The following is a 22,345-nucleotide window of genomic DNA, read 5'->3' on the forward strand; positions in this document are numbered from 1 at the left end:
CATAATTATAGGACATTAACCTTATTTTGTGTTCTTTTAATTAAATTGTATTTATGATTCTTTTTATTTTATAATAATGTGAATGGGGTCTATTAGTAATCGAGATTCATCAATTATTTATATATATTGATGAATAATTTTTTAATAAAGTAATTATGAAAATTTGTTATTGAATGAGACATAAGCAGCAATTTATGGTATGACCTCAAATAAAAGTATGTTTTTATATAATTGGTATTTTAGTGAAGAATCTATCTCAATAATCATCTCCAGTTTGAGATGGTCTTAGAGAAGACATTCACATTATTTTGTATTTTTAAATTGTTAAAGGTATCTTTAACATAATTGAGTTAAATTAAATTAGATTAATAAAAACATAACTGGCCAGAATCCAATCCACGCCGTCCAATGAGATCCGCGTATCTACCGACCACACTTTTAGTGGCTCCAAACAAAGTGTGGGCCACAGACGCTAAGCAACCTCATGTTTGGAGCAATGAGAATGAATGATCGTTGTGTTAACACAACTGTTATGTTTATTTTTTAATTTATTATTAATTACTTTTTATACAAATATTTTATACCAGAGTGAAAATTTCAATTTTTCATTTTAACGTCAATAATATAATTAGCTTCTGAGAAATTATTATATAATACAAGTAGTAATAGTAAATGTTGTTAAATGAATCTTTATTACTTCGAAACTCTACTCTTATTTCTACATTTCTAAATGGGTCTGATTCATAGAATTGTTGTAGATGAACACTATTATTATTAGTCAACTTTAATTATTGTTAAGCTCAAACTTATTCCACTAGTATATTAATGTTTTTACCAAGTGCAGAACCAAGTACTCTTTCTCTTTCATGGTATGTAGTTAAGTTGATTAATTTTTTTTTGTGTTAGTTAATAATCATCCTCCACTGTGGATGTCATTTTTACTCAAATCCATAACTAACCAAAACAAAAAATAGAATTAATAGGATAATAATTTACTACTCTCATGTTTATAAATGTAGGAGATGGGTTAAACGGTCTAATGAGAAATAAATAAAAATAAAAATTGATGGTTAGAAAATAGGAGCTTAGAGGAAGAGGTAATCATGGTTCAATTTGGAGATGATACATTATTTTTTGGAGACTACTATAAAGAATGTTAAAGCAATTCAAACAATTTTAAAATGTTTTGAGTTGACATAGGGACTAAAGATAAATTATTACAAAAGTATATTTGAGACTTTGAGAAGGAAGTTTCAAAAGTGACTTGCTAGCATTTCCTTTCATATATTTGGGGCTACTAATAGGGGTAACAACACTGCAAAAATTGGTTGAGAAGTTGAAGGTGTAGAAGATGAAGACTTTTTCATTTGCTAATAAAATGTGTGCATTATATACCATTTTATAAAGAAGGTTGTATAAAAGAAAGATTCATTGGAAAAGTGAGAGAATGCATGTAAACTAAGGGAGGATGGAGGTTTGGAGATAAAAAATATAAATTTATTTAATGAGGATTTATTGGAAAAATGGCTATGGTATATATATGAGAATGATGACATTTTGTTATGTAGGATGTTGAAATCGAAGTATAGAGACTAGGAAAAAAATAATAATGATGAAGGACAATAATGATCTATTTGGTAGAGATACATAATGAAAGTGAGTAGGAATAAAAACATAAAATCTCGATTTCACAACAACTTAGTAAAGGTAGGTAAATGGATGAAACAATATTAAGTTGTTCAAATTTATGGTTAGCGAGTCAACAAAAACCATTAAAAATAATTTATAGCAAGTTGTTTATGGTTTCAAAACAAAAAGATGAGTTGGTTAGCAATATTTTGATGGAGAATAAAAATGTTTGTATGGAAAGTAAAGACATTATAGAAGTTGAAAAAGGAGATGAATATGGTAGTGGTTAAAGAAGGTGTAGATGATAAGTGATAATGGAAGGGAGAACATGATAATAAATACTCTGTTAAAACTGAATATTTTGTTTTACAAGATAATATGGTGATAATTTAAATAAGTAACCTTTACAAAGCAATTTGATAGGAGAAAATACCACATAAGGTTAAGTTCAACTAATGGCAAGTGGTTAGTATAATAAACTACCATCTAGGGTTGCAAAAATGAAATATTATTCCTTTAACTCATACTTAAACTGTCCTTTTTTATATATTTATCCTAGAATATGTTATAATAGTGCACAAAATTTGGATGACATATTATGATTGGATTGATACGAAGACCATGTTGTTAAAAGAAGTTGAAGCACATGACAACACAAACAAGAGAATTCATGGTGAAAGAAGAGTGTTTGGAGAATTATTTGACAACATTTGTATAGTTGTATAGTGTGTCTAGAGAGAGAAGAATAAGTGTGTTACGGAGAAGGATATGTGTGAAGGGAGGGTTATCTGATAGGTACCTTTTCATTTTTGGGAATGATATAAGATAGACAATAAAATGAATTGCACCATATTTAAGAAAATTGTTTGGAAAATGTTTAAATTTGACTCTAAAAAGTGTAAATCATCACTTGTTGTTTATGAGTTTGTTTTGTTTTGTTTCTTATATATTGAGTATTTTATGTTGAGGATGATATTCTAAAAATAAGAATGTGAGTTGTTATCGATTCTTTTAACATACCTTATTTCATGTTTTTGAGACAAAAAAAAAAGGGAAAAGAACTTGACTAATAGGAATAGGTTAAGTGTTATAATTTCGCTAAAGAAATTTAATAAAATGTGTGCAATTTGAGCCTATAGTATTTATATTGAAAAAAAACCTCACATGAATTTATGATTATATATTGTTAATTTGTTGGTAAAAGGTGATTTTGAGATATGTAATTCTAATGAATCATCAATAAACTCCTATAAGAGATCAAAACACTACTTTTAATCATGTTTGAGTTGGTCATCAAGAAAATATATCTACTATGATACCACTATTGATATTTTTCAAAGAGAGAAACACTAGAAAAATTTAATACCAATAAATCATGAACAAACTCATAAGAGATTATAACATCACCTTCAACCACTTTATAGGTCATCTCCTCATTTATTGTTATTTTTTTTTCATTTTCAATTCATATAAGACTCAAATGTAGACTTAAATTCCTAATGTTAATGGCTTGAGTAAAAATATTCTCTTTGTGATCTTATCCTTATTAAAGGTCAAAATGTCTATACAAAAGCGCTTTCAATATCACAACAATGGAATTTGAGTTCTTTGTTATATTTGTTTCTATCTATGTTCTAGTTATTGTATAGTGTGATGTTTGAATCATGTAACAACTAGTCTATTCAGTTGTAACTATTTTTAATTATTATTTTAATTAACTTTACACTTGAATAAAATATTGTAATGACCGTGATCACTATGAGCACATTAGTATCAAATAAATGAAAAAATGGAGATTATATTTGTTACAACGCTTACCATGCTCAATTTTAACTAGGATAGCATGAACATGTTACTATCAAACAAAATAATTAATTTACTTATTTAGACTTATCTGTATTTAGTGAGTCTCAAAATGCGTAATTAACGTTAATTGGAAAAATTTAAAAATTAAGATCTAACTTAATATTAACAAGGTGAGAAGTGTAGATGTAAAGATTGAATGGAAAGAGATTTAGAAGTTTTGAGTGGTGAGAAGGAAAGGGATAACTTTGATAGGCTTATCTTGTACCAGACACGTCCCATCTAATATGGCTGTCCCAACAAATACACCAATTATTAATTTCAATCACTAAACCAGGCTTCTACATGAATATAACATCATAGTTTTTTTTTTTTTTAAAGTTTAGAACAGTCCAAATTTCATTTGAATTCAAATTCTTTGTCTTCCTAAGTATAAGAACTTGATAAAGAAGATAAAATATAACTCTTATTCTTATATTTTAAATATTATTTGTAAATAAAAAATTTCACATATTTATTGAATATTTGGCCTTTAGATCGAAAGCAACTTAAACTTGTATAGTATTTTTTTTAAATGAATAAACATGTTATTTTACCACAAATCAGAAGTTCGAGTATCACAAACAGTCTAACAGTCTTTCGACTGAAAACAATAGTCACATCAAATCACAGGTTTCGAGCATTAATCCTAATTAAGGATTATGAAACATAGGTAAATATTTATTGGGATTACCTTAATCCTCCTGACCCACCAGACTAGTATAAATAGGAGGGATCCTCATAGTGAAAGGTAATGGTTGTTTGAACTTTTAACTGACCAATTAAATTTACATAATCTAATTTGAGCGTTGAAGTATCCTTGCAGATACCCCCACCCTCTCGAACTTTCAAGAAAGACAGTTAGATTGAAAAAGAGTATGTGAGCACCTCAATAGGGTATACTCGGTCTTGGAATAGTTATAATAACATGTATTTGCAGCCTTAACAATGTTGTAGGATCTTGTAGGACCTTGCATAATACCAAATTGGAGATGGCAATGCTATGGCGTTTGTTAACAAAAAATGAAAAATACATGGCATATCATACGTTGAATGCACCATTAAGAAACTATGATAAGTTGCAAAAATTAGATAGAAAAAAAACGAGTTAAGAAAAATGTATTAGCCTGTTAAAATAACTTTTTGCAGTCTTCAAGGCTAAGAAAACACATTTGAATGGTTGAAGGAAAAAGTTGTTCCGATGATAAAAATGGTAAGGCGTGGCTCCCAAAATATCTTGGTAGTGTATGAATTTTGAAATGGAAAATCTAGTTTAGGTACAACAACCATACCTATCAAAGTTTCTTTAATATTATTATTATTATTTGTTTTGTGCTTGACCGTGACATGCTCTTTGCTTTGGATATATATTGGTTGGTCCTCGCGACTAAAAAAAAAAGTGTTTAGAAGAACTCAAAATCACATTCTACTCTTTAATGGCAAACACTCCCAAATGGAGGAAGGTAAGAATATATAATATTCAATAACTTTTTAAACTTACCTTTCATAAATCCTACATTAACTAAATCTTAAATTTAAATTCTAAACTTTAAATTTCAAGTTAATTTTATAAAATTAAGCTGATTTAAAGTTTACTTCTTAATATATTTTAATTTTTTAACATGTTAATATTATTTAAGTCACTTTATTTTAAAAAAAAATTACAATGAAAGATTAATGTAGTTATAACTTGCATGCATTTCTATGTTAATATCCCAAAACTAGTGAATGCATACAAGTTTGATAATAAGTAGAGAAAGCAATTAGCAATGAGAAGGAGAAGGAAAGGAAGAAATGGTTGCTTTCAAGGTAGGGTGGGAAAGTAGTGAGTTGGCATTAGATTGGATAATATTAAATGAAAAAGATGTAAATAGGTATAAGAATGTGACGACACTTTCTAAGAAGCTTCACCAAAGTGTAATCATGGAAATCCATTAGTCGTGGAACTAGGACACTCCAGAACAATCTTAAAATATTAAGTAGGCACAAAAACATTGGTTTAAAGGGTCCATGTTCATTCATCTTCCGTATCAAAACTTAATAATATTGTGAAATATATGTCTAATTATTATTACATCCTATTCAACTCACATTCTTCATTATTTGAGATATACCTTCACTTAAAAGAATACTAAGATGATGGAAAACTTTCATGCATACTTCTTTTATTGTCTTTTAACATCATATTTTTTTTCTTTTAACATTTAAATCCAATGTGTCCAAAATATAAAATTTTAAAATATTTTTTCTCTCGATTTTTCTTGAAATTTGGGTTGCGACGAAGAAGACAAGGGATTATATCTTTTCACAGAATTAAAAAATAAAGACCACTAAGGATATTTATTTTAATCTTTTAAAGTTTATCATATTTTTTGTTGGTCTCTCCATGAAGAGCCGTGAGAGGTGTATCTTTCGTCGAAACTTCTCCTTTTAATTTGTATTTTCACTTTTGTAGATTTACAAATTCATCCAAGGTTCTATAATTAAAAAACTCAATTATATGTTGAATTATTTGGTTAAGATCATTCATAAATCTTCTTAGAATATATTATAATCTTTCTTCTATTTCACACAATGAAGATGAGTTTTCCTCTTTATAGTATTTTTTTTTCACACTCTAAATTTGCGTGAAAGTTCCCATTTTATTTTTTTACTATCAAATAATTTCATTTTTTTCTCTAATAAATTATTTTCATCATTTTACTTATCCTGCCTTAATTTCTCATAAATATCTATCATAAAGTGCTGCCATCTTTAAATTGTCTCTTTTTCTTAAATTTTTATTTATTATACCTCTTAAGATTTTCTCAAATTATTTTTTTTATTACAATAGTCTCCCAAATCAGAGAGAGTAAACCGTAACACTTTTAACATTTTTATATGTAAAAAGAACCACATGTAACATTATTTATAAAAATATCAGATGTTTGCCTACAATTTTATAAAAAAATTGAAACTTCTGTGTAATTCGAAGTAAATCTTTTGAATTTTATTAATTAATTGATTTTTTTTATAAAAAGACCTACACAACCTTAAGATACTAATTTATATTTTGTTAACTTTATTCACAAAAGTTTTAAAAAAATATATAGTCTATTTGGACTCTATCTCTAAACTATTTAGTTTATCACCATCAACCTTTGAGGAAAAATATCGATGAATAAGATTACTCAAAGTCAGAAGTGTTTTTTTATTTTTATTTTTGTTCATCACTTTGCTATTGTTATCTTCTACTAATATTTCAACTTCAGCTGCACCTGGTCTGTTTTTCTAAAAGCAGTGTTTAAACCCTAAACGTTAAACACAATTGTTTAGTTTTCAAACGTTAATACACACATTTAACCAATGCTAAAATGCGAATATTTTGCAGTAGAAGTGGAATGGATTGAGAGAAGCTTCAAGAAAGAAGCACAAAAAACAATGTTTTCTAGTTGCAGAGTTACTTTCAGAGAAAGATTACAGAGCTCAGAGCTCAAAGATGAATGCATCAAATCAAGTGTGCATGGTTACGAGGCCTCATCTTTTTTCTTGCGCATGCATTCTTCACACCAGCTGCTACAATCATTCTGGTAACGCCTCCACTTTGCAAGACGCGAACTGCATCACAACAACATGCAACTGTCAAACAAACACTTTCCTTCTCAACACCAGAAAAAACTGTCAAACAACCTTTTCAACCAGAATATTAAATTCAGCCGTCTCCCAGATGTTGTCGCTGTTGCGCCGTGCCGGTGCCGACCAGTATGAAGAATTGCTCGTCCTGGAACATGGCAATAATCCAACATCTCCTACACACAGTAACACTATGTTAAATATAAATATCAGTAAACAAACATAAGATATAGGAAAGAAACATACCTCTGGTTGGCACCCTGTAGTTATATGGTTATCACATCGAACACCCCGAAAGAACAGTTCTCCCCCAGAAAAGTCATACCCCAAGCAAATATTCAAGGCCAAATGTGCGTCATCCACATGCAAGTCTGCAACAATATTCTTCATTACATTTCAACAAAACCATGCAAACCTCGTTTCTTCATTAGATCACAACAAAAACATCCACAAAGAGAATAATGATTAAACAAGATTAACAAAAAATACTTGTTACAGATTCCAAGCAAGCAGTGACCTATGTTTCAGAAACTGACCAACTTCTCCATCCCTAGCGAGTCCATGATCAACAACAAAAGCATAGTGAGAGTCCACCGCGGATCCACCAAATTCACCGTAGAAAACTATCAAAAAATAATTCAAATTACACCTATCTCAGTCTCATCTCACTCATAGTTTTCTAATTCATAATCACTAAGAACAATACAAAATTACCTCGAGTTATAGGCTCTATGTATTCTTTCCTAAATCTTTGAAGCATGGGTTCCATACCAAGATCGTGAAGAACAGCTCCATGTTCATGCAATTCATTAGGTCGCATGATTTTGATTTTGAAATCATCGGTCCATCTTAAAAAGTTATCCACCTAAGCAATAATCAGAAATTAATAATAGCATAACATAATACATAATTGAGAGGGAAAGTAACGAAATATGTAATACCTCACGTATCAGCTTTTCACAAAATTTTGGACGAAGCATATCAAATGTGAAAATTCCTGGACAAGGCTCCTCCATTATATTTCTAAAACCTTCTTCTGTATTTTCTTCAATTGCACACAGAAATGATGGTGTGAAAAATTTCTCGGCATTCATATCATATATATCCCAATTCAGACGCTACAAATAAAAGTGAATAACTCGTTAAGATCGAACAGGATTGGAACATAAATGCTACATTTAGAAAATTCTAATGTTAAAATGAAACCTTAAAGAAGATGTTCGATTTACAAATGAATAAAAGTGTTGTTTTCAATGTTAAGAACTTACTGGATAATTCACCATCAACTGTAGCCTGTAGCGTGCCTGTCTTCGAAGCTGTTCTATCCAACGTAGAATAACAAAAGCTTAAAAGATTGAATCACAAAACCAAACCAAAGGCAAAATAAAAAATTAAAAGAAACACATATCCACTGTCGTACTAAGAATAACGTGCTATGAACAAAACAAGGTATGTTTCTTACGTAAGTGTCTTCTTCTTCGGAAGCCATTTTCTTCGGAAACTTTTAGAAGAAGGGAAGGTATAGACGCCAACGTTCTTGTTAAACTTCAATGGGAAGAAGGGAGAGTTAATAAAGAAAAAGATGATAAAGAAAGAGAAAATGGAAATTTTACCAGAAAAAGCAGTGCAGAATTGCTTTGAGTGCGTGTTACAGTGAAGATTTGGAGGATCTAACTGTATATAAAGGAGTGAATGAAGAAGCTAACTAACATAAACATGATCCTAACAATAATAACTAACACTAACAGAAATAACGAATCAGTTATTATACACATTAATTCCACACAAATCATTGCTACAGCTGTGTTTAGTTTAGTCTTTGACTATATATATTTCACACCACTGCATGCATGACAGTATAAGTGCTACAGAAAATAATTACATGAGAAATAAAAGTCAAATATGTTTGCTTTTATTATTTTAATTTAATAAATTATTTTTTGTACAACAAATATCCAATTCTGTTTATGATTTTTTTTGTATTTATTAATTGGTGGTATGCCAAAATTGAAGAAATTTGCAAAATGTTACTCATTCACCTTAACAACATCATTATTGCTGCCAGACCGAAGTCTTGGTTTAATATATGATGGAAAACTCTATTTTGTATATTTTAAATGAGATACGAAAAATTTGTATGTATAATACTTCCTCTTTTTGTTCAGAAAAACATAATCAGCTCATTTTTTAAATGACATAAATAAACTAATTTCATACATAGAAGTAAGATAAATATAGTGTGTGTATATATATATATATATATATATGAGTTAATTAGCTTGTTAGGAGAAATTTTAACCAACTTAGGCTATCAAACTTAACATGAAAGTTTGGTACAAACTAGCTTGTGTAATACTAATGCTTCTTATATATAAAAAAAAGTGGAATTAAACCTTATTCATAGTTTAAACTACCAAAAAAAAAAAGAATTTGGCGATTGTTAAACCACAATAATTTGTTTTCCAATAGATTTTCTTTTATAATTCCGCCTCATCACACAAATTTCTTTTACAATTCCGCCTCATCGCACAAATTTATTTTACAATAAGGATTAATTTTGAATAGTAAAGTTAAAAGGAAGAAAAGTTACCGTGGAATAATCTAAAAATAAATAAAAAATAAACAAATCAATTTTTTTATTTTGTTCCATGTATTGACTTAGATTGTACAATTAAATCTTCGTCTACACAATCTAAATGACTTTCATGTTGTACAATTTAAGAGCTAAAAATACTTTTAATTCGGAAGTCAAAATTGACTTTTGCATTGCCCAATCAAGAATGACATAATGGAAACTTTCATATTTATGGAAGTGTAAAGTCATTTTTAACTTCAAAATTACACAATCCAAAAGTCAATTTTTTCTTAAAAAAACTTTTGAATTGCAATATCTAAAAATTATTGCTGACTTTTGGATCAAAAGTCATTTTTTGGCTTCTGGTTTACACAAATTAAATGGCTTTTAGATTGGGCAATTCAAAACCAAAAAAAGTATAATTCAAAAGTAAAAAATGATAAAAATGGAAACTTTCATATTTATGGAAGTGTCATAGGGAGGTGGAGGAAGACATAGCCTGATTAGAGTTAAGAGGCAATACCCCAAACGAGAAACCAAAAGGAAAAAAAATTAGGAACTTTAGTTCCTTATTATCATTAGCAAATAAAAAAACACTATTTTACACTGTGAAACGAATGCCTATAACTTTCAAATAAAATGTTTCATTTCGTAAAATAAATCCAGAATCTAGAAACAAAAAAGAAGCTCATCAACTATACAATGTGCAAGTGCACGAAGCCGACTATATTTCCCTCTTCAGTAATTCCTGCAATGTGAATGAAGACATGGAATTAGTTTCATGGAAGATGAAAGCATTAACATCAATCTTTGTTGTTCAATATGTTACCTGTTGTGTGACCATAAGCGATAGCCGCTCTCTCTCCTTCTTCTTGCGTTTGCATTCTCCACACCAGCTAGGAAAATCTCTCTGATATTTCTTCAACTCTCTGAAAGCCGAACTGTGACAACAACATGAAGGTTCATGCATAATGTAAATTGACAAGAACTATGCTCATGATTTGCAATCCAAAGTTACAAGGGGACAAGTGTAAGAATTTTGCTGCTTTAGTGAAAAGGGGCCATGGTATGTTAATTTTTTGTAGTAAAAAAAAGTGTAAACACCTTCTACACCAGATGATTAGATTCATCCTATTCCCAGATGTTGTAGATCTTGCGCCATGTCGTTGACGACCAGGATGAAGAACTGCGTGTCCTGGAACATGGGAATAATTGAAGATCTCCTACAAAGATATGTTGGTGTTATTTATTTAACAAAGTAAACGTCTGCATGAAATTTCTATACAAATAACTAATGTAATACTCTTTTGTCAATATCATGTTTCTAATATTTTCGTGATGCTGTTGAATTTCGGTATGAAACATGAACTTGTGGTGAGCATTGTTGTTCTTTCTTTTAAGTTTAAAACAGAATTTAGCTACATGCTGGAGATCAATGTAGTTAAATATAAATTGTTCAGCATAAGTACAATTTCCCATGACAGTAACAAGGTAGTAATCATACCCCTGGTTGGGCATTTGAAAGTACATGTTCTTCACATCGAACACCCTGGAAGAACACTTCTCCGCCAGAAAATTCTTTTCCCAAGCAAATATTTAAGGAGACTTCTGCGTCATCCACATGTAAGCCTGCAAAAATATTGCTCTTTAGTTCAACTAAAACTCTCGGGTGTCAGAAGACTCCTTACCATGCAAAGTGTAGGGGAGGGTCGTTGTATGCATATGCAAAAAGACTATTTTCAAATTTAAACCCTTAACCAACCAAGAGGGTACGTTTAAATTTACTAAAGATAGGCCAAAATTAACCAAAGTATCATTGACAGTTAGAGTGAACAATCTAACCTACTGAGTATTCTCTGTCCATAAACTGAATAACTTCACGCCTATTTAAACAACCTACTATCATGTATATATACTCTTTTACATAACTAATGACAGTTATTTTCCACACATAACTGCCATAATTGTCTTGATGATTAGTTCCTATCATTACTGCTTGCTGAAAAAATCAGCCTTGCTCCCAAGCTGAAAGTTGGAAACTGGTTTTTCCACATTATCCATATCCACTTCAATAACAGTTACTTCTCCATCTTCATTTAGGGCTTCATTATCTCCCAAGATTAGCAATCTTAATTGTTTCTCTGCAAATTGATGTAAGGGATAAAACTTTTCTCCATGCCTAAAGCATAAACCCTTGTTTTTTCTTTTCCATCAATAATTCGGATGTTAAGTGGCACACACCTTTATTGATGTCTGCTGAATTTTGTTGTTCACACTTTATTGTTCTACCCAAGAATGGTACAGATGAAGAAGTTCCTTTGTTTCGGTCAGATTGATTGATATTTGGGTTTGATCCTGAACTGAAGCAATTTTGGGTTCCAATCCACGCTGCAATCCTCACATTTGTAACAATAATAATTGATCCTATATCACCTTGAGGACCATGCAACGACTTTTTGTACAAGAAGATCCCATTCTCGCATGCCAACCTGCACTCCCTGGTCCAAATACAAATGCATTTGTTTCTACCTCTATATTCTGTGCATTAGCTTAAATTCTTGTTTAGGTTGAAAAGTTTGCACCCAGAGCTTATTTTCAGGATGCAACCACCCAAAAAATAACCCAAATATTGTACTTCAGGTAAATTGATTAACTTGTCCTAATTTGGATTTGAACCTAACTTATCTCTATAAAACCAACTTTTAAGATAAGGTTTCCACCTCATCTATAAATTGTATTTTTAGTCATATCACTGGTTAATGTAAATCTAACCCCCACCTTTGAGGTTGCAATTAAGGTAACCAACCTCCAAAGAGGTGGCAAATAAAGTGGGCTTGGACTGATCCCAATTAAGGCAGCTTACAAACAACTTGTGATGGAGAAATTCAAATGCTACTATAAACTCTTCCATCGATCTTTCCTGTTGCAACAACTAGGTCAGTTCTTGAAAAGGTTTTTCATACTATTGCCCCCCCAATCCGTGTCACCATTTGCTGCTTCAACTTCTCCCATGTAAGTCCATCTTCTATTTTCTCTCAATAGATTAAACCAATGGATAATAGAACCCCTCATGCTTAACTGGGCTAATTTAATCTTCACTAATATTCTAAATAAACTTAAGTCTTTTCCTTGTAATCCACCCAATAGGGTCGTCTCCATTGAAAGATGGCAGTTCAACTTTCTTAACTGCCATACAGTACTCATCTATGTCTAAAAATGGTTGAACTTGAACCTAATCCTCTCCCCGGTTCTATGCTAATGATCTGACACTTTTTTCTTCTTCATGATTGCCCATTAATTTTCTCACATCCAACAAAATTTCTCAAAATTTGCCAATTTCTAGTCACGCTGAACCCTACCTTGCAGCCCTTCCAATTTCTCTTTCAATTCAAAAGGTCTAAATATCACAAATGTCATCATCTTTCTTTCCTCTGCTCACAAGAATTCCCTCCTTGTGATCCGGTAGGTCAAACCAAATTGATAGAACAGTAATTCATAGAAGCAATAAAAGACAATATTGAACACTACAGCCATATACATGCTGCCAGAGACAAAAAGTATCCTATCCTATTACACAGATACAGCAATGCACTTGTTTTCCCAGAGACAAAAGTCTCCTACAGAGAGAACTCAGTCCACAAACCAAAAATAACTTGACATACCTGATAGAACTACCAGAAATTATTTTCTTCAGTAAATTTCCATAACTGTCCCTGACAATCAGTTCCTATCACTAAACTTCAGTCATTTAGCAGGGGGGTTTAAAGTTTTCATTCTTGAATTAGGAGGATTATAAAATATTTATTAAAACGAATAAGTATGAATAGAGTTTCATGATAAATTATCACTTAAAAGGCTCTCAGATTAGAAGAATATATAATTTTACCCCCTCAGTCCCACCCCCAAAAAAGATAAGGTATCTTCATTACTACATAAAAAATTATTAGACAAAACAAGGATATAAGACATTGTGGCTAACAATGTAACAAAATTAAATATTTGATACAGTCAGAAAAATCTAAAGCATTTGTTTTCATATCCTTTAGTTATATAGTCAAAAAAGAATCAAAATCTGTAAGATAGGTAAATAAGCGCATATTCCATCAAGGGTATGATTAGAGTAAAATAACACAACTATACATAGACATGCTTGAAACATTAGACTCCATTTAGGTTCAAAAAAGTTATTACAGATTGCATCTACAAAGCAGAGATCAAAGTTGGAGAAACCTACCAAGTTCTACGTCTTTACTGATTCCATATTCAACAACAAAACCGTGGTGAGAGTCCAGCGAGGATCCACCAAATTCACTGTAGAAAACTACAAAAAGAACATTCAAATTGCACAAGTGCATCCACGACATTATATCAGTTTCTTCATCTCAGTCATCATTTTTCAATTTGTTCTCATTAATAAAAATAAACAAAAACCTCGTGATATCGGATGTATGAAATCACTCATAAATTTGTCAAGCATGGTTTCCAGACCAAAATCTTCAAGAACAACACCATGTTTACTCATTGCATTAGGGCGCATGATTCTGAGCTTGGTACCACGAACCCATCTTTCAAAATTATCAACCTAATTAATCAGAAGTTGATAAGAACACGAAACACTAACATAGGATGGATAAAATTATATATGCATGAAAAGGACAGGAAAGGAATGAAATGTGATACCTCAGACATCAGTTTTTTACAAAATTGCGGTTGAAGCATTTCAAATGTATAAATTCCTGCACTAGGTTCAGCCATTATACTTCTAAAACTTGCTTCGGTGTTCTCTTTAATTGCTCTGAGAAATGATGGCCTGAAAAAGTTCTCAGCATCCATAGTATATATCTCCCTATGCAGTGGCTGTAAAAAAAAGTGAATAACCAGTAAGATCGAGCAACATTGGAAGATCATGCTACATACAGAAGGGAGAATTCAAAATTTTCTAATGCTAACATGTCCTCATTCAAAATTCTCACAGACAAGTACCAAATAAAATATGTCTCCTGTTAAAAGTGTAGGATAAATTATTCCATCAGCACCATCTCCCACGATTTCAGAAAGAATCATAAAAGGAAACCATCAAAATACTCAATTTACAAATGAGCAAAACTGCCATTTCATATCTGTTGAAAACTTACTGGATAATTCAATATGATCTTTAGCCTGTACTCCCTCAGCTTTTGAATCTGTTCAATCCAATATAAAATAACAAAAACTCAAAAAGTGTGAACAATAAAACCAATCAGAACAAAATACCAGGAAAAAACAAAAGAAACACATCTCCTCCGCCATACCAAGAATAACTCCATATCCACAAAATAAACAAATAGCATGCTCACTTATCATCACCGTTTTAGGCTAACTAGTAAAATTTGTTATGCCAGAAATCAAATAACACGTGTCATGACATCTTCTAACACAACTCCGGACAGAAATCCATATTATTTAGACTTCTACACTATAGAAAGTTAAGCTTCAGTAAAACCAGCATCTTCAAATCATGCATCGCCATTCAGCAGTCAAAAGTACAGAATCATCCAAATTGTTTGCTGACAATCAAGCGAGCCAAAATAAAGCACAACTCAAATTCCTACTCTCCCGATTTCCAAATAGGAAAAAAAAAACAAAATTTTCTGAAACAAAAACATCAATGCAGGCCAGGCACCAACAAGGCAACACAAACAAACGAGACTTTATTGATCAAGGACAAAATAAAAATGAAATTTTGATTGAAAAAACAAAAAGGGTACCCGTGTGGGGCATTATTATTGTTATAGTGACAGTGACACCCACCCGATTGCGGTCATTCTCAGGAAAATAGCGAAGCAGAATGTTCCTCATATACCGAACCTTAACCTCACGTGAGAGATTGAGTATGTGAGGAGGCAGATACTGCTCCAGTGAGCCGAAGACGTGAGGATTAAACTCGAGTTGAAGGTCCTCATAGTTTTCGGAGTTGTGATCTCGGTTGGGGCTTACGCAGAGCTTATCGGAATTCAAATTCATCACTCTCGCTGTCACGTGTCCATCGGAGGGTCGAGATTGCTGTGGGGCACTGTGCTGGCTCTGCGACATCACGCTCTTTTCACAGTGACATAAAAGGGAATGAATGAAGGAAGAGGACGATGCGTATATATACATTTACATATTGGTAGGTAGAACACAATGACTTGTACTTTTTAAATTTTAAATTTCTTTTTATTTTAAATGTAATTTTTAGAGGTTTGTGGTCAAATTAAAATTTATAAAAATAAAAAATTAATCTCATAATATTGAGATAAAACGAGAATTTTTTCCATAAACCTCGTTAAATTCTGAATTGTTTATTCAGTTATTTGTGATGGTGTGTTCTTTCGTACATTTTTTTCATCAAATAACATCAGAGTCGGGTTTACACTAGAGTTCCAGAGTTCGGATCATCAGAAATTAATATTTTTATAATGTTAATATTATGTATTTATATTTTTTTATTATTATATTAATTGTTTTGTTTTATTTATATATTTATTTATTGTTTTTAGATATCTATAATTTATTACCAAATATACGTTTAAAACTTTACGTTTACCTACTTTTGCAGTTTCAAAGAAATATTTTCCTTTTTTTAATAACTTTTGATATCTTTTGAAAAGTGATATTTTTTTAAAAAAATCTAAATGTTAAATTATTCAAAAATATCAATCAAAATGTTCAATTAATCAATTGTCCAATTTTAATAATCAATAATAATTAAATCATCCGAGTATTGAATTAATTAAATGAATAACAATGAATCCAATGAAAAATTATGTTGGTCTTCTACTCGATCATTAATCCAATCCTGAATTAACCAATCAGTAGTTTTAACTAAAAATCAATTATAAACCCTAAAATGCATAACAAAGGTAATGTAACTTTAATTGCTTGAAATCATTACCTAACTAAACTATTGCAAGTAACACAATGACACAATCAAAGTTATAAACCTTCCACGAGTCTTTGAAAAAACTGATAAAAGTGATTAGAATTCAATTGGACAGAGTTTCACTCTTGGAAATTTCACTGCTGATTTGTAAAAAATAGGCCCATTTTACAAGAAACAGTGGGCTTTTGAAGTGAATCTATTTGACGAATTAATTCATTAATTTGTGGGGGTAAATCAGTTATTCAAATATTTTAATTTTCTGAAAATTTATTGAAAAAGTTTAAATACATGTTTGCATAAACAATATTTTCTATAAATATTTTTCAAAGTCCATTAAGTTGCAAGATTCATCCCATTTTCAAAAAACTCACTCAAATAGAACAAAATGTTGAATTTTTGAATTTATTGAAATTGTTTGGTCAGAAAAATGTCCTAAGATTTTGGTCTTGTGGGCATGCTTCCCTTAATCTTCTGAGAAAGTAAAGAGGCAAGGCACCAAAGGAGAAACCAAAGAAAAAAAAATGAGGAACTCTAGTTCCTTATTATCATAATCATTAGAAATGAAAAACATTAAATTATAACTATTTTCTTCTTTGGTTCATGTAACCCTATGAAATGGATGCCTATTACTTTCAACATAAAGTACATTTCATTTGGTTAAAGATAATCCAGAATTTAGAGACAGTAAAGAAACTCAGCGGTGAGAATCAACTATACAATAAGATTTGCTTCTGCAACTTCACGAGGCCGATTGCATTTCCCTCTTCATTAATTCCTGCAACACCATTCAAGACACAGATTTACAACATTAACAATGACATTAACCTTAGAAGATCCTTCAAGTTCAAGGTGGTTGTTGTTAACTAGTGTTACCTGTTGGGTGGCCATAACTAACAGACGCTCTTTCTCCTTCTTCTTGCGTTTGCATTCTTCACACCAGCTGGAAAAATCTCTCCGATATTTCTTCAACTCTCTAAAAGCCGAACTGCGTGACAACATGAAGGTTTATGCATATGTAATTGACCACAACTATGCTTACAATTTGCAATCTAAAGTCACAAGGGGTATGCTGGATTAATTTCAAAAAGGTTCGGACACTCCTCTTAAATGACTTGTCCGTGTTGGACACATATATCAGATACCGACACTCATAAAACACATATTGATGAAGTGTCTAATTCAGAAAATATTTGTTGGATTTTTTACCATTCTAATACGTTTTAACACAATTCTAAAAAAAAGAAATATATTAATTTTCTAAAAACTCAAACTTATTGTATAAATTTTTATTATGTTTATAAAAATAAGGAACAAATTATTTTGAGCTAGTCATGAAAAACATTTTTCTACTCCAAAAAATAATCTGAAACATACTTGTGCACATAAATCTTTATTGTCAATTTATATAACATATAGATACGTGTCTCCGTCCTACATTTTAGAAATTATACATATTTCCGTGTCCGTGTTGTATCAGTGCCTATGTGGCATAGGTTAATTTCCTTCTACACCAGAGAATTAAATGATGCAAATACCTTCTACACCAGAGAATTAAGTTTATCCGATTCCCAGATGTTGTAGGTCTAGCACCATGCCGGTGACGACCAGGATGAAGAATTGCATGTCCTGGAACATGGTAGTGATCGAAGATCTCCTACATACATATGTTTGGTGTTATTTATTTAACAAAGTAAAGATGTTCATATGAAATTTATAAACTTCTAACTAATGTGATCATTTTTGGTCAATTTCGTGTTCTGATATTGCCAAAACATAATGCTATTCAATCTCAGGAAGAACGATATGAAACGTACAACTCAGATACATGCTGGAGATCAATGTAGTTAAATATAAATAATTCAGCTTAAATAAGAGTAAGGTAGTAAGCAGACCCCTGATTGGATATCTGAATTTACATGTTCATCACATCGAACACCCCGGAAGAACAGTTCTCCGCCAGAAAATTCGCCTCCCAGGCAAATATTTAAGGATACTTCTGAATCGTCCACATGGAAGCCTGAAAAAATATATGCACTTTAGATTTCGTCAAAAGCACATAAAGCTAATTTGTTGGGAGAGAAGTAAACAGAGACAGGCACAACAAAGCATGCAAGATACACTTGCATACTATACAGAACATGTAAGCATCTAAGGTAGGCAATATAAGAGGAGAAAGATCTAGCATAGAATTGAATTCATGAGAGAAAGTATTTAATAGTCATGATTTGGGATGGATTAACGAGTTAGGCAACAAAAGATAATTTTATAGTAAAAGAATTGATACATTTAAGTTCAACACTAGATAAGCCAAAAATGACAGATGTATCAATCATAGTTAGAGTGAACTTGAATTAATTGAATCTCCATAATAAACTAAAGCAAACTTCAGTTATTTTAGATGGAAGATATAGGAGGGTGGGTTGAAGTTTTCGTTTTGAATTAAGAGAGTCACAAAGTATTGTTGAAATGAACAAGGGCTGATTGAAATTTCATGATAAACTATCATTTTTCCTTCCATTCTAAAAAACTGTTGAATTAGAGAATGTATACATGTAATGAAAAATTTACCCTCCAAAACCATTCATCCAAAGAAACCCTTAGGGGGAAGATCAGATACCCTACTACACAGAAAAAGAATACAAAACGGGCATATATGGCACTGAGGCCGAAAAATATAAAAACTGAATATCTCAGTATTTCAAACAATCTGAAAATCTAATCCCTTTTTTTCTTTCTTATCCTTTTTGTGTGGCCTAATAGAAGAATAAAAATCAGCAAGATGAAAGGTAATGTGTATACCATAAAGAGAATTTTCAAGTATATTAATATAAAACTATAAATAGATTTACTTGAAACATTAAACTCCATTAAGGTTCAAAATATCTATTACAGATCCCAGGCAATAGCCTACACACAAAGCAGCGACCTAAATTTTAGAAACCTACCAAGTTCCACATCCCTATTGATTCCATATTCAACAACAAACCCATGATGAGAGTCCAACGAGGATCCACCAATTTCAGAGTAGAAAACTACAAAAAACATCAAATTGCAAAAGTTAGTCCACATTATTAATAGTAGTTTCTTCATCTCAGACATATTTTTGTAATCCATTGTCATTAAGAAAAATAAAAAATAACCTCGAGACAAAGGACGTATGAAATCACTCATCAATCTGTCAAGCATGGCTTCCAGGCCAAAATCATCAAGTACAGCACCATATTGATTCATTATATTAGGTCGCATGATTCTGAACTTGGTAGCATGGACCCATCTTTCAAAATGATCCACCTAAACAATCAGAACTTGATAAGAACATACATTGATCTAGATCGGATAAAATTATATATGCATGAAAGCAAAGTAAAGAAATGTAATACCTCAGATACTAGCATTTCACAGAATCGTGGTTGAAGCATTTCAAATGTATAAATTCCTTTACAAGGTTCTATCATTATACTTCTAAAACTCTCTTCTGTATTTTCTTTAATTGCTCTGAGAAATGATGGTGTGAAAAATTTCTCAGCATCCATACTATATATCTCCCTGTGCAGAGGCTACAGTCAAAAGTGAATAACCAGTAAGATTGAGCATGATCAAAACATACAAAAAGGAGACAGGAAGGATGGCTGTTCTTGTTTCAGAAAATTCAAATGTTAACATGTGCTTTTTTACTGGCATTTCAGTTCTCTGTGGCTGTGATTGAAATTCATGTCCACAAGGGCCCAAGTTCAAATGACGTTAACAGCACGAACACGTGCAGATCCAAATTCTCACAGATAATAGATACCAACCAACTAAAGTTTGTCACCCTAAGTCTAAGAAAAATTATCCCATCAACAGCATATCCCACAATTTCCAAGAGAAACATAAAATGAAACCATCTAAATTTTCAGTTACAAACGAACAAAACCGCCATTTTGACATTCAATAGAAAACTTACTGGATAGTTCAACATGATCCTTTGCCTGTATTCCTTGTGCTTTTGAATCTGTTCAATCCAAGATAGAGTAGTAAAGTCAAAAACTCAAAAGAGTGAACAACAAAACCAAGCCAAAAACAAAAAATACCAGGAAAAAATAAAATAAAAACATCTCCATTATCATACTAAGGATGGGACTCATTTATCATCACCTATTTAGGTTAACAAGTATTTTAATAGAAATGGAAACTTAATAAATTTTCTAAGACAAGTGCAGATAGAAATCTCTATCATGTAGACTTCTACACTTGAGAATAATAAGCTTTCAAAAACCCGCTAACAATACAAGGCAGATGAATCATTTTTCAAGATAGGCACACACAGGCAAGCACTCTCAACCGACAAAAGAGTATGCCAATGAAAGAAAAGATTGACCTTTTTCCTAAGAACTAAGAAGACAAGACTAATAACATAAATGATTAGGAATCACATCTTTGATGAAAGACCAGCTTGTTAAACAAACATGGCCATCTTCACAACATGCACCCGCATTCAGCAATCAAAATATAGAATCATCCAAATTGTGTGCTGCCATTTAAGAAAGACAATATGCAACACAATTCAAATATCTACTTTTCCCAATTTCCATCAAATTTTTCCCAAACCAATCGAGAATGCAGGAAAGACAGCAACAAGGTACCACAAACGAAAGGAGACCCTATTGACCAAGGGCAACATCAAAATGAAATTTTAATTAAAGAAACGACAAAATTCAGCGCTCCCAAACTCCAACACCCATCTGGGCCCTTCATCGCACCGTTATTTTTCAAACACAGTGGAAGTCAACAAAAATTAAAAGTGCAAGAGTCCAAAATTGTAGTGACACCCACCCGAATGCGCTCACTCTCGGGCAAATACCGAAGCAAAATGTTCCTCATGTACTGAACCTTAACCTCGCGTGAGAGGTTGAGCATGTGGGTAGGCAAATACTGCTCCAGAGAGCTAAACACAAGAGGGTTGAACTCCAATTGAAGGTCCTCATAGTTTTCAGACTTGTGATCTCGCTTGGGGCTTATGCAGAGGCTGTCTGAACCTCCCACACCCACGTATACATTGGAAGGACGAGGTTGCTGTGGGGCACTTCGCTCCAAAGAAACATTCTTGTTCTGAGACATGACGGTGTTTAGCAGAGAGGAAGAGAATGAAAGAAGAAAACCCAAAAGGGTGATTGTTGTGTGAATTCAGAGAAAGCGTTGAAGGGGTTCGAGTGTTAGAGTGAGGGTGGTGATGTTCTCACTACCCTTCAATTTCATCGTGTCTCTCTGGTTTTGGTGGGTTTCTGAGCTCAGTGGTTTTTCTATTACGTTATAAGAGAAAAACATTTCAATGTCTCTTTGCAATAATCTTTGCATTTATAGGCTTTACTATTTATTTATTTATTTTCATGAACCTTCTTTTGTATTTTTTTTTAGTCCCTTTTCAAAAAAAATAAAATTTGTTTTAGTTTTTAAATTTGTATTCCTAACACTTTTTATCATATCTGACAAACTACACTGTAAAGTATCTTTAACAAAGCTGTTTATATTGATTAAAGTTATAAAAAAATTGTTTAATCAATGGTATTATTGCAGAAAACGACATATATAGTTGTATATAAACAATATTGTTTTAAATTAGAAAAAATATTTTAAATATTCATAATAAGTTAATTATAATATCTATAAAATTAGAGTGAGTACTAGGTTTAACAACATTACATAGAACATGAACAAGCCATAATAAACATTAACATTTGAGTGAATTTTTATATAAAGTACGTAAACCTAACATTGCAAAATCCATGGAAATAAAATAAATTATATAT

General features: G+C 31.5%; 3 protein-coding genes across 4 annotated transcripts; all 3 read right to left on the minus strand.

Moving 5' to 3' along the window:
* Positions 1-6,904: 6,904 nt before the first annotated feature.
* Positions 6,905-8,572, minus strand: LOC137827964 (2-oxoglutarate and iron-dependent oxygenase domain-containing protein CP2-like). Its single transcript, XM_068634350.1, has 8 exons — positions 8,530-8,572; positions 8,352-8,428; positions 8,025-8,201; positions 7,798-7,948; positions 7,620-7,706; positions 7,330-7,454; positions 7,141-7,259; positions 6,905-7,068 (listed from the first exon to the last, which is right to left on the minus strand). Exons 1-8 carry the CDS (start codon positions 8,570-8,572, stop codon positions 6,978-6,980), a joined length of 870 nt encoding a protein of 289 aa, XP_068490451.1. The 3' UTR covers positions 6,905-6,977.
* A 1,617-nt stretch (positions 8,573-10,189) lies between these two features.
* LOC137828798 (2-oxoglutarate and iron-dependent oxygenase domain-containing protein CP2-like) lies at positions 10,190-15,756 on the minus strand. 2 transcript variants are annotated; one of them, XM_068635500.1, is made up of 9 exons: positions 15,449-15,756; positions 14,794-14,841; positions 14,339-14,515; positions 14,090-14,240; positions 13,893-13,979; positions 11,163-11,287; positions 10,763-10,881; positions 10,488-10,599; positions 10,190-10,406 (listed from the first exon to the last, which is right to left on the minus strand). In XM_068635500.1, exons 1-9 carry the CDS (start codon positions 15,728-15,730, stop codon positions 10,383-10,385), a joined length of 1,125 nt encoding a protein of 374 aa, XP_068491601.1. In that variant the 5' UTR covers positions 15,731-15,756; the 3' UTR covers positions 10,190-10,382. The 2 variants fall into 2 exon arrangements, with proteins under 2 accessions (XP_068491601.1, XP_068491604.1); XM_068635503.1 differs by lacking the exon at positions 14,794-14,841.
* A 1,316-nt stretch (positions 15,757-17,072) lies between these two features.
* LOC137828566 (2-oxoglutarate and iron-dependent oxygenase domain-containing protein CP2-like) lies at positions 17,073-21,866 on the minus strand. Its single transcript, XM_068635186.1, has 9 exons — positions 21,372-21,866; positions 20,503-20,550; positions 19,940-20,116; positions 19,700-19,850; positions 19,505-19,591; positions 18,452-18,576; positions 18,095-18,213; positions 17,433-17,544; positions 17,073-17,334 (listed from the first exon to the last, which is right to left on the minus strand). Exons 1-9 carry the CDS (start codon positions 21,654-21,656, stop codon positions 17,299-17,301), a joined length of 1,140 nt encoding a protein of 379 aa, XP_068491287.1. The 5' UTR covers positions 21,657-21,866; the 3' UTR covers positions 17,073-17,298.
* Positions 21,867-22,345: the final 479 nt, after the last annotated feature.

Source organism: Phaseolus vulgaris, chromosome 7, assembly GCF_000499845.2.
Source record: "Phaseolus vulgaris cultivar G19833 chromosome 7, P. vulgaris v2.0, whole genome shotgun sequence".
Taxonomy (NCBI): Eukaryota; Viridiplantae; Streptophyta; class Magnoliopsida; order Fabales; family Fabaceae; genus Phaseolus; species Phaseolus vulgaris.

Bases quoted from the DNA above. Each gene is read 5' to 3' on its own strand.
- LOC137827964 (XM_068634350.1), bottom strand. From the start codon at position 8,572: ATGGCTTCCGAAGAAGAAGACACTTACGTAAGAAACATACCTT. The intron at 7,455-7,619 runs GTCAGTTTCTGA...ATATTGTTGCAG, and splicing joins CGCTAGGGATGGAGAAGTTG to ACTTGCATGTGGATGACGCA. The intron at 7,069-7,140 runs GTTGTTTGACAG...GTTGTGATGCAG, and splicing joins TTAATATTCTGGTTGAAAAG to TTCGCGTCTTGCAAAGTGGA.
- LOC137828798 (XM_068635500.1), bottom strand. From the start codon at position 15,730: ATGTCGCAGAGCCAGCACAGTGCCCCACAGCAATCTCGACCCTCCGAT. The intron at 14,516-14,793 runs GTAAGTTTTCAA...TTTTTTTTACAG, and splicing joins AGATCATATTGAATTATCCA to CCACTGCATAGGGAGATATA. The intron at 14,241-14,338 runs GTATCACATTTC...CTGATTAATTAG, and splicing joins GTAAAAAACTGATGTCTGAG to GTTGATAATTTTGAAAGATG.
- LOC137828566 (XM_068635186.1), bottom strand. From the start codon at position 21,656: ATGTCTCAGAACAAGAATGTTTCTTTGGAGCGAAGTGCCCCACAGCAA. The intron at 20,117-20,502 runs GTAAGTTTTCTA...TTTTGACTGTAG, and splicing joins GGATCATGTTGAACTATCCA to CCTCTGCACAGGGAGATATA. The intron at 18,577-19,504 runs GTAGGTTTCTAA...ATATTTTTTCAG, and splicing joins CAATAGGGATGTGGAACTTG to GCTTCCATGTGGACGATTCA.